Source organism: Chenopodium album, chromosome 7, assembly GCF_948465745.1.
Source record: "Chenopodium album chromosome 7, dcCheAlbu1.1, whole genome shotgun sequence".
Classification (NCBI taxonomy): domain Eukaryota; kingdom Viridiplantae; phylum Streptophyta; class Magnoliopsida; order Caryophyllales; family Amaranthaceae; genus Chenopodium; species Chenopodium album.
The window spans coordinates 43231997-43244386 of NC_137840.1; the positions used below are offsets into that span (position 1 = coordinate 43231997).

The following is a 12390-nucleotide window of genomic DNA, read 5'->3' on the forward strand; positions in this document are numbered from 1 at the left end:
AAATACCTAAGGGGTATTTTACCAAACGATCTGCCATTTGCAAAGTTATATTAGTAATTTTTAATTCTCCCATATTTAATTTAGCGCAGATAGATGATGGCATGACACTGACACTAGCGCCCAAATCACATAAAGCTTTATCAATAAAAACGTTCCCAATGTGACAAGGGATAGAAAAACTACCGGGATCCTTTAATTTAGGAGGGGATTTATTTTGCAAATAAGAGCTACACTCCTTTGTGAAAGCTAGGCCCTTTTCCTTGTCAGAATGTCTTTCATGAATTTAGCATAAGCAGGTACTTGAGTGATTAAATCAGTGAAAGGGATTGTTACCTGCAGGTTTTTCACAACCTCTAAAAACTTACCGAATTGTTTATCAAGCTTACTCTTCAGTTGTCTATTAGGGAATGGAAGCTTGATAACTGGGCTCTGCACATCTCCTCCCTTATCCTGCAATTTACCCTGCACAAAAACATTAGTAGGGTTAGTATCTATTTGTAGCCCTGCAGGGCTAGCAGGATTACCGTTTGGTATAAAGGAATATAGATCAGGAACTGGTCCATCTTCCTTTGGCATAGGAGGTCCATCATAATGTGAACCACTCCTTAGAGTGATTGCATTAGCATGATCTGTAGGATGGATAGGTTGTGATGGTAGAGCTCCCTGCTGACGGGATTGTAGGGTAGATGAAAGTTGTGCAATTTGATTGTCCATGATTTTTTTATGGGCTAGAATAGAATCAATTTGCGCATCCCTACTCTTCATGTGCTTTTGCATATTAGCTAGCATCGCTCTAATTTCTGTCATGGCAGGGTCAGAAGATGATGAGGGTGATGCTTGGCTTTTCTGGCCGGCATTAGGATGATAATATTTTTGCTGTGGTGGGGGTTGCTGTTGTGGTTGTTGTGGAGGTGGAGGGTTTTGTACATTGGTACTCCGGTATGAAAGATAAGGATGGTTTTTATAACCGGCATTGTAGGAATTGTAATAGGGGTTATTTTGCCTATAGGTTTGGAAGGCATTAACTTGTTCCATAGAGCACCTACAATCTTGCTCCCAATGACCTACAATTCCACAATTTTCACAAAAAGCTTCATGGTTAGCAACAGAAGAAACATTAGCTACAGAGTTAGGAGTAGCAGTAAGATTATCTAAATTTTGACAAATAGATGTTAATTGAGCTTGCAAAAAGGATACAGAATCGACATTATGTTTTCCCTTATTTGCAAACCCCCTCGGATTCCCATATTGGGAATTGTGTATTTCCATGTCTTTGATAACCAGTCCTGCATCATCCACATTTAAATTCATAAACCTCCCACTAGCTGCCGAATCTAGTACTGATCTAGAAGAATTTCCAAGTCCATTATAAAATGCTTGGATCAATTGCCATTGTGCTAGATTGTGGTGGGGGCACTCTCTCTGTAGATCCTTGAACCTCTCCCAAGCCTCATATAACGTTTCGTCGGCCTCTTGTGCGAAGTTCTGAATAGCACTTCTTAGTACCGCTGTTCTCTCCGCAGGATAATATTTATTATAGAAATTCAGAGCAAGAGTTTCCCAGTCAGTAATACCAAGTGCAATTCTATTCAAACCATTAAACCATAATTTTGCTTTGCCACATAATGAAAAGGGAAAAAGAATCTCCCTGATTTGGTCCTGCGTAACCCCGGCTTGTCTAATGGTGTTACAATATTGACAGAAATCTGCGATGTGAAGATTAGGATCTTCACCCTTAGCTCCGCTGAACTGCTTCCTCTCTATCATAGTGATAAATTGGGGCTTGATCTCAAATTGAACTCCATCTAGAGCCGGAGTAGGAGTAAGGTGCGGGAAATCTGTGAGCTTCGGTTGCGAATAATCACTGAGTTTCTTCTGGGCCGTCATCTCTGATTCTGAATCTGAAGGAATATTTGTATCACTAGAATCAGGGGGAGGATCTCTTCGATCGTTTTCCTCCTCAGAACCCGCCAGAATTTGTCTATAGAGTCTCCTTTGCCTATGAAAAGAACGCTCGATCTCAGGATCAAAAGGGATGTCACCTGATCTAGAACACCTGGGCATAAACAAAGAATTAGAGACAAATATGAGATTTGCCTCAAAGAACAAATGTCCTCGGAGGCAAAAGGGGGGATAATCTATACTACAAAAATATAATCAGAAAATAAAAATAAAACCGTTTCCCCGGCAACGGCGCCAAATTTTGACAGGGTAAAGTCGTATCCCCTAATAAAAAATAATTACCTAAATCACTAACTAAGGTAGATAGGGAAGTAGGGTCGAACTCCACAGGGAAACAGGTCTTTTTAATTCTAATTAATTAATATAATCTAAATTATCTAAGTAACCAATATTTTAAATGTGAATTCTATACTACGAAGAATGAGTTTAGGGAGAAAAGAATCAATAATAAGGAAACCTAGGGTCACAGGTTCACCAATAATTAATATTCCGGGATAGAATGAAGTAATTAATAATTAACAATGCACAAATAACATGATTAACAGGCTCTCGCAATTTATTAACCAACATAGATCTAACAGGCTCTCGCAATTTATTAGACCTAAGTTCCTATTAAAAATAGCCTTTAATATTAAATCAACATCTGCTCGATTCATCAATTCAATACTGCTAAACATTCACAATCAAATTGTATCTGCTCGATTCATAACCTAATTGCAAAGAATTAAAACAATTCAATAGGAAATCATCATGCAATATCAACAATCAATAATAACAAACTATCCCTTCATATTAATTATGGATCTCATAAACCCTAGAATTAAACTACTCATTAATCATCATAACTAAACCAATCAAATAAATGAATAAAAACATAATCAAGAAAACAATTAAATTAGCTGAAATTAAAAAGGGAAGAAATTGTACCAAAATAAATCTGGAATTAATGGAGGAATTAAGAACAAGAGTTTTGAGAGAATTTAAGAGAGACAAAAATACTAAGTAGAGAGAGAAAGTCTAAGACATAAGGAGATAAGTAATTATTCCGTACAAAACGTATATATACTTCTCCTAAAACAAGAATTAAACTAAACTTAATCAGACTCTAGGAAAAAACACGCGCCCGATCGGGCCCGCCTTTTTTACTATGCTCCTTCTGATATGCCGCGCCCGATCGAGCCTACGCTCACCCGATCGGGCGCGCCTTTCCTTGATGGCACTCATGCGCGCAGCCGCCCGATCGGGTGTAAGCTTGCCCGATCGGGCCCGGTCTTCATCTTCAAGGCTTGGACTTCGATTGGGCTAGATTTCTCGGCCCAATCCATATTTCCTCTCGGGTCTCGAATACATGGTCCAAATGCCTCGTGATCCAAATAACCGAGCCCTTAGTCACCGGCTCTCACCGATCTTGGGCTCCGAAAGTGGTCGTGTCCTTCTAGCTTCCGTAGTCGATCCAATAAGGCCCGAGAAAATGCTCAAAGAGTGCAATTTCCTGTAAAAATACAACTAAAACTACGAAAACACTAGAACACACAAATTAGTAATAAAAGTGGCCCGAAAGAGCCAAAAACACTACTAATAATGACCACGGGACGGGGGTAAAACACTATATAAAATAGACATCATATATCAAAATAATTACATACATTTCCCCCTATTTCATGCCCAGGAATTAAACAAATTAAATTTCCTACTTTGCAATTTTAACATTAACATTTCATTTTACAGCAATTAAACAAATTCTTTTTCCTATTTTACATGATTAAAATTTTTTTAGTTTGCAACAATTAAACAAATTCTAATGGAAAATTTGTCAAGAATAAGCCAACCTTTACTCGGTTTTCTCAAAATAAGCTAACATTTTCATTAAATAAGAATAAGTCAACCTTTGAGTAGTATTATCTTTAAATAAGTTAAATGACTTGTAACCTGCTAAACAAGTCACTATATTTTATTTATCTATTTTTAAAATAAAAAATAAATAATTCCTCACCCCAATGAACTTCAACATGCCAGGCACCATATCTCAACAATTGCCCCTCATCGACGGTGCCTAACCACCACCTTCATGTCGTCTCCCACCAACCCCTCAATAAATTCGGCCACCACCATCTATTCGGAGAGAGGAGAAGCTTAATTTTACCTATCTATGGCTTAAAACACTGACTAGTTGATTTAATTTGAAGACCAAAGATTGTATTAATTGCAATCCATCCCAATTGTCGTCAAAATCAAGTTTATTGAGCTTCAAGTAATTACCAATATATGTTAGTCTTATTATTTTTCCTATTTTGCATGCTCCAAATTTAAATCAATTTCTCATGCTATATTCGACAATTACCACATTTAATTTCTCATTTTGATTTTCAGACTAACCCCTAAATAATCCATTTGCCATTTTAAAGCTAAATTATTATAATTAAATTGCCCCATTCAAAAACATCTGCAATGCCGCATCATCGTCTTCAATTCATACTCAGCTCCATGTTCACACCCGCCGGCGTCACCACCATGGTTCACCAAATCAAAAACTGTACCACTATCAATGTCGCTACAACACCCTCCACTTATTTAAAACAGCTATGACGAATATTTTGGCCCCTTTTACCTGGTTATACAAGCTGCTTCCATGGTGTTTTCAAGCTTTCATTGTATTTCCCTTCCACATTTACAAGGCTGGAATGAGCTTTTTCCTTTTCCCCATACTTTTTCACTTTTCTCCTAACTTACCAAATGTCATTATCCTTCTTTTGGGACCACACCGTTCTTATTTTTACTATTCCGTTTGCGTTTTCCTCCAAAAAGCACCCCGTTTTACTTTTTTTTGCACTTAATTGCGAAATTGCCATTGAGAGATACTTTAACTTTGTCTCTCAACCCTTGGTTTTTACTTCCTCGAATGTTTCACATCTTTGATTAATTAATTTTTTTTTTTCCGCCAGCAAAACTATGTGTTTTTGCTTTTATACTTATATTCTGTATTTTTAGAAATGTAATACAATGGATCTACTCCCTCTGTCCCCTTTTGATAGTCTCTTATGGACAAATTTTAGTCCCAAAATGTTCACCCTAATTGCTTTTTTTCAACAACCATTAATATTAATTTTGTACCAAAATTCCCTTTAATTTGCAACAATATTTTTGCAAATTTAAATTTTCCATGTAAATTTTGTTTCCCCATGTGCTTTAATTACTTTTTCTCTCTACTTTTGTGTATACCCAATGTCAATTTACCTTTTCAATGTATTTTAAGTATGTTTATTTGTCTTTATTAATTCCGTAAAAAATACCCATAAGGAACTATCGAAGGGACGGATGAAGAATTTGATTAATTGCATCAGACATACGTCATTAAGGGCTTGATGACAGCTTGAGCCTTGCAACTAGGCTCATTCACTGTATCTCACATGTGCTGTTTCTACGTGTTCTTTTTTTAAGCCTTGTCAAAGGAGATTCTTTTTGTGGTTTTTTGTACTGTCTCATATGCTTACTGGTATTAACTTATAACGTTAAAGTTCTAAGGCGGTCAAGGTGAGATAGTGTTCCAAAAGTTAGATTATTAATCAGTAGGGCGGGGATGGGTCTCGATTTAACGGGTGGTGGGGCGGAGATGGGGATAAAAATCATATGCGTCATGGGTGATGGGTGGGGATAGATTTTAAATTGTACCCGCCCCATCCGCCTCACTTCGTACCGTCCCATCCCTACCTAATTCTTACATTTATATATCTTTAAAAACAAAATTATATACTTTTATAGTACTTTATAAAATAATTACGTGAAATAAAATATTAATTATAATACTTTGTACTACACTTATATTATAAACAAAAAAAGTGTGTAATATTAAGATTAAATTTTTTTTTAATTGTAATCCGTATTAATTATGTTGGATTGTTTATTTGAAAGGCAGGTCTTGGGTAGGGATTAGGTGGGTTTTTGATGGGGATCAGGTGGGGGTGGATATCCAAGTGGGGGCGGGGCGAGGATGGTTTTGGAATTGTACCCCCCGGGGCGTGGATTGGGATGAATTCTGAACCCGCCGCAGGGATGGGCATGGAAATGAAAATTTTAGGTGGGGATGGAGATGGGAAGGCCAACATCCGCCCCGCCCGCCCATTGACATTCCTAATTTGGGTTTCCAACTTATATTTATCTAAACTTACTTGAATTGTTGAACAATAAATGAAAGCAGCCTTGATACCGAGCTGTCCCTTAATACCGGGCTGTCAATGCAAAATATTAATTGATCTTAACATAATAACTAACATCATTTGATAGATTAGTAATTGCACACACATACAACCAAACCACAAGGTATATAGACTGCTCGAGCTTTCAACAGTCCAGGTACCAACACAGTGTCAAGTTCAAAAGATGTAGTTCCAAAAGTTATGAAACATGATCAGATCCTCTAAAAGCTAATAAGAGGAGATCCGCTGCACTGAATGTTAGAGACATCAGAAAGCCGTTGCCTCTGAGGCTGTTTTCTGCTTTGTAGGAGTATCGATATCAAAATATATATTGTCTTAACATAATGGCTAATACCATTTGATAGATAAGTTAATTGCACAAGTACACACATACAACCAAACCACATAGACTGCTCGAGCTTTCAACAGTCCAGGTACCAACACAGTGTCAAGTTCAAAAGATGTAGTTTCAAAAGTTATGAAACACGATCAGATCCTCTAAAAGCTAATAAGAGGAGATCCGCTGCACTGAATGTTAGAGACATCAGAAAGCCGTTGCCTCAGAGGCTGTTTTCTGCTTTGTAGGAGTATCGATATCAAAATATTTATTGGCTTAACATAATGGCTAATACCATTTGATAGATAAGTTAATTGCACAAGTACACACATACAACCAAACCACATAGACTGCTCGAGCTTTCAACAGTCCAGGTACCAACACAGTGTCAAGTTCAAAAGATGTAGTTTCAAAAGTTATGAAACACGATCAGATCCTCTAAAAGCTAATAAGAGGAGATCCGCTGCACTGAATGTTAGAGACATCAGAAAGCCGTTGCCTCTGAGGCTGTTTTCCGCTTGTAGGAGTATCGATATCAATGCTTTTCCGCTTCTGTTTTTCAACCATTGTACTCTGTTCTGAGACCTCAACTATCGGACTTAAATGCTTTATGTGCTGTGATACTATGGCTTGTGCTTCAGCCACCACAGATGTTTCATCATCCGTAGCATATAATATCTTCTGCATTGCTGCCACAATCTAAGTAACGAAAACATGAAAATCTCAGGTTGCAGTCCTTATAACACACCATCAAATTTCTTTGATTCAAAACACAACAAAAATAGGATGTAAAAATGGGTTTATAAGGCATACACATACAGGTGAGTTCTCGATCTGTGGTGTTTGACATAGAATTTCAATGTCTCTCAGCTTTGAGAAATAAAAATCGCGTTCTTTCTCAAGACTGTCAACTGATAACTTCAGCTCTGTGATCTGGTTCATCAGTCTAAAATTAGATTCATGAACTATATTAAGTCAAAGTACACAATCTCAACACCATAATGGCTTAATTACCTGTTCTTCGTATACAGATACAGCAGTACTAGAGCTGGGTTTGGCAGCTCTAAGAGACTGGTTATTAGTATTAGTAGACCACACATCAGCTCTCCTGTTGCTGTGAGATGAATGAGATTTGTTGCTAGAAGTGTTCGGTTTTGCAGAAACTTGAAGGTTTGCTGATTTCCTGACCACTTTCCTGCTTTCTCTCCTTTCCAAAGGATTGTAACTATCATTCACAAAAAGAATCAACATTTTTGCTTTTAAATATCATTCACAAGAATTTCTTTCAGTCTGCTAGAATGTAGAAAAGAAACAGAAACTATCCAAACCTATATAGCACGCATCCCTTAAAAATTGGCCACATTGAATTTTTTTGAATTGCGATTATACTAAAATTAATCATTGTATCAACTTTTTGATGATTAATTCTATCTATCATGATACAGTTCAAAAGAAAAATGTCAGTAAGCAAAGTCTAAAACCATTTTTCTCATATCATTATAATTCTGTATAATTTTTTAATTTAATTAATGCAGTCCTTTTGTTCCCAAAAAATACATACCTAATAATTCCTTGTTCCATGAAATTTTAATTTTGGAATGTATTACTTAACTCAGCTTTATATACAAGGATGATAACTACGATAAACGAATTACCTGTGGAAAAGTCCACCGTTAACAGAGTCAAAATATTTCTTCATCCACTGCATAAACTCAAGATTATCCAACGGCCTCCCTTTAATGAGTTTGTTAACTTCTATATGCTGAATTCCCACATCGAAAAAGAGAAAAACAAAAAAATATAAAACAGAAATTTTTAAAATAATAAAACAATAATGGGGAGAATAAAGAAACAAAATTAATAAGAGTAGTACCTTAGTAATCTTAAGTTTATTGAAGACATCTTGAAGAACTTTATAGTTCTGAATCATGTCATATTCATTTTTCGCTTCAAAATTGACCTTATGCATCGGTACCATCCCCGGATGCGCAGCGTCCATCAATTGGCACTGCACCGCCCCTGAAGCCGCCTGAAATTTACCGGGTCGTTAATATTACATTTTTTATTTTACAATCCGTCATTATGCCAAGAATTTATGAAAAAAAATTGAAGGAAAAGAAGGAGAGAAGAAAACCGTACCTCTTCGACTTTGGAGAGATTGAGATGCAGGGTAGAATTAATCCATAAGAGAATTTCAGATCTGCCTACGAAATACGCTGAATCCATGTTTCCTATGTTGCTCGCCATTTTTCAAACACACTGATGTTTTCACTCGGCTTCAGGAGAGGAAATTGGGTTTTGTTAGTATCCGTTGAAGAAGTGTGTCTGAGAAAAATGCCGTTTTTTTTTTAATCGTTGGGCGCCGATCCGTTTTTATCGCTCTTTTTTTTTTTTTTTTTTTTTTTTTAAGACGTACTTATTAGTTTGAAAACTCAAAATTTTGGTTATGTGATTTCTAGCCGTTAGGCCCTTTCGTGCAAAAGTTACATTCTTGAATGTTCAAGTGTTGTTGGGCCTGGGCCGCCTGGCCCCAGCATAAAAAGCTTTTCTTCGACGTCTTATAATAAAATAGGGTGGCTTCCTTGGTGATGCGCGTAAAAGAGTTAAGTCTTATATAGTAATTGTATTGGCGTGTATTTATCTCTATAGTTTGGGTGGTAGGCCTGCTAGTTTAATACGTATTATTTAGTTTATGTGCCTACGTGGTAACTTTGTAAAATTATAAAAAAGACACCAAAATCTTTTATGTGTTGTGAAATAAGGGAAAAGATGAGAGATGAAGAGAGAATTAATCTGTGTATCTTTATTCCATATGATAAGGTGTATATATACATACATTATATTAGGGTTTGATTGGATAAGAATATAAACCCTAGATATAGATTGTTCCGGAATGATACAAATGAGGATAATGGATATCCACAATTATTTCATAACACTCCCCCTTGGATGTCCATTATCGAAGATTGTGCCTCATTAAAACCTTATTAAGGAAAACCCTGTGAGATAAAAACCTAATGAAGGAAAAAGAGTATAACATTCTTCATAATACGATTGAAATGCTACCTCGTTAAAAAGCTTACCAGAAAAACCCAATATGGGACAAAAACCATGGTTAAGGGGAAAAGAGTGCAGCGCGTAATTTTTCCCTCTGATGAATACATAACTTGAAGTCTTCTAATGCAATGAATCCAATATAGTTGAGAGTCTTCTCACATGACGCAAAATAGCGTCATTCCTTGATTTTCAATCCTCCCAAATCCTCAAATCTTTACGTGAACAAGTGAGTCTTCATACCACCAAACCTATAACAATAATACGTGTGTTGTCCACATTTCATTCGAAATCTCTGTTTAAAATTGCTTTAACCATTATACATATGCCTTCTTCTGGAGGGCATGAATAATAGAAATTGATGATCATTATTATTTGATTAAACATTCCATAATAATATGGCAACACATGATATTATCAACGTTGATTTTTCAATCTTGTATAATAATATAATACATGTAACTATATACATTGCTCATGGTTCTTAGGGACCATGATAAAACAGTCTCACGAATAAGTATCTTGTTGATGCTTTAGAATATTTATAATTGACACGATAGTTCTCTTTCACATACAAATAGTAATTCTCATTACTAACACTTATATGCTCAAACTTCAGGTTGAGATGTCAATGATTTAGTCAAATAGACTAAAAGTTTAATAATAATTACAATATTCAAAATATAGTTTTTGTAGGGCTTGATATATAAATGCGTCGTACATAAGTTCTTTAGGAACTCTTCTTCTTATATTCCGTCGCTAAAGATTCACCAACAATGGAAAATTCCCTCGCAAAATTTGGGAATTTGCGACGGAAATTAATTTCGACGTTGTTTTGCGACGGATAAATCCCTTGCAATAAGATAATTTGCGACGGAAAATTCCCTCGTAATATACCGACGGAATTAAATTCCCTCGCAAATTACCTGATTTACGACGGCAAATTCCGTCGTTATTGAGTCTTCCAGCGACGGATTATTCTTCCTTTTTCCGTCGCAAATCACTTCCGACAAACTTAATATTAATTATTTTCGTCGCAAAATATAATTTACAAAGCCAAAATTCTAGTTGTTTTTTTAAGAAAAAAACAACATTAATAACCTATATTCCTGCACCTAATACCTGTAAAAATTAAAATCATAATCCAATTTCGGAAATATAAATATATATATTTCCACAAAATCTATGCTTAAGTTAAACATAACCAAAAGCTATATAATATATAGTAATTCTACAAAAGCAGGAACATAATCAAACGCTACATAAATTCTAATTAACTACATGTTCGTACTACATAAACCAAAGCTAAGCTATACAAATGCCAGGGTACCCTGGCTTCCTTTTCCACTACCCGGGTCATCCCTGGGGTCTCGACGCTAAGGCTCAAAGGTGGAACATGTGTCATTGTTTGCGAATCGACTCATGAAATCATCCCATCTCGCCTCGACTCTCCTCTCCATTTCGGCCACCTTAGCTTGAATTTGGGTTTGCATCTCAACTTCCATTTCACTCCGAATTTCACTCCGAAGTTCACTCCGGATTTCACTATGAAGAGCCTCCACCCTATGGTCCATCTAATCCTGCATCTGAGAAACAACGAACGGTGTGTACTGTTGTGAAGACCTAGAACCTCGACCCGTCCAGTTGCCATAGTACAGCTCTGCACTTTGGCCAAGTCCTCTCACCCGAACCTTCTTGTTGCAACCACCCACACTCTCCCAATACAACTCGTTAGGACTCTTTTTAATCCCTTGAGTGGTGGCTTCTTCAACATTCTTCTGGCAGTTCTCCTACAAGAAAGACATTATATAATAATATATAGTTTAAACAATTAAAAAATAACATAAGTTACAAGTAAAGAAAATAAAATATAAGTGATGACTTGAAATCACGAAACAGAAAGCAAATTTCTAAGTTTATGGCTCCATATCCTCAAAATAAAGTCATTTCAAGCCAAAATGGGTTCTTAAGTAACTATTTTCTTTATTTCTTAACTTTTGAACTCATTCTTTCTTAAACCATCTCATATTTACATAGTTATAAGAGATAATGACTTGAAATAACATAAAAGGAACAAATTTCTAAGTTTATGGGTCCATATCCTCAAAATGAAGTCATTTCAAGCCAAAATGGCTTCTTACATGCCTACTTTCTTTATTTCTTAACTTTTGAACTCATTATTTCTCAAACCATCTCATATTTACATAGTTATAAGAGTTTATGATTAGAAATCACATAAAACAAGCATATTTACTTAGTTTGAGGGTCCATATCCTCAAAATGAAACCATTTCAAGCCAGTATGGGTTCTCACATGCCTATTTTCTTTGTTTCTTAACTTTTGGACTCATTTTTTCTCAAACCAACCAATATTTACATATTTATAAGAGTTTATAACTTGAAATCACATAAAAGAAGCAAATTTCTAAGTTTATAGGTCCATATCCTCAAAATGAAGCCATTTCAAGCCAAAATGGGTTCTTACATGCCTATTTTCTTTATTTCTTAACTTTTGAACTCATTGTTTCTCAAACCATCTCATATTTACATAGTTATAAGAGTTTTTTCCTTGAAATCACGTTAAAAAAGCAAATTAACTAAGTTTAAGGGTCCATATCCTAAAAATGAAGCCATTTCAAGCCAATATAGGTTCTTACAGGCCTATTTTCTTTATTTCCTAACTTTTGGACTCATTCTTTCTCAAACCAACCCATATTTACATAGTTATAAGAGTTTATGATATTAATCCACATAAAAGAAGCAAATTTCTAAGTTTATGGGTCCATATCCTCAAAATGAAGCCATTTCAAGCCAAAATGGAATCTTACAAAACTATTTTCTTTAT

At 35.8% G+C, this 12390-nt stretch overlaps 1 protein-coding gene and 1 non-coding gene across 2 annotated transcripts; one reads left to right on the plus strand and one right to left on the minus strand.

Annotated features, from left to right (window-relative positions):
- Positions 1–1399: 1399 nt before the first annotated feature.
- On the plus strand, positions 1400–1506 carry LOC145641295 (small nucleolar RNA R71). Its single transcript, XR_014115342.1, has one exon. It is a non-coding gene; the product is annotated as a small nucleolar RNA R71 (small nucleolar RNA).
- A 5211-nt stretch (positions 1507–6717) lies between these two features.
- On the minus strand, positions 6718–8844 carry LOC145637833 (microtubule-associated protein RP/EB family member 1A-like). Its single transcript, XM_081688858.1, has 6 exons — positions 8632–8844; positions 8366–8521; positions 8148–8254; positions 7507–7717; positions 7312–7425; positions 6718–7191 (listed from the first exon to the last, which is right to left on the minus strand). The coding sequence occupies exons 1-6, from the start codon at positions 8737–8739 to the stop codon at positions 6931–6933; spliced, it is 957 nt and encodes a 318-aa protein (XP_081544984.1). The 5' UTR covers positions 8740–8844; the 3' UTR covers positions 6718–6930.
- Between the last annotated feature and the right edge of the window lie 3546 nt (positions 8845–12390).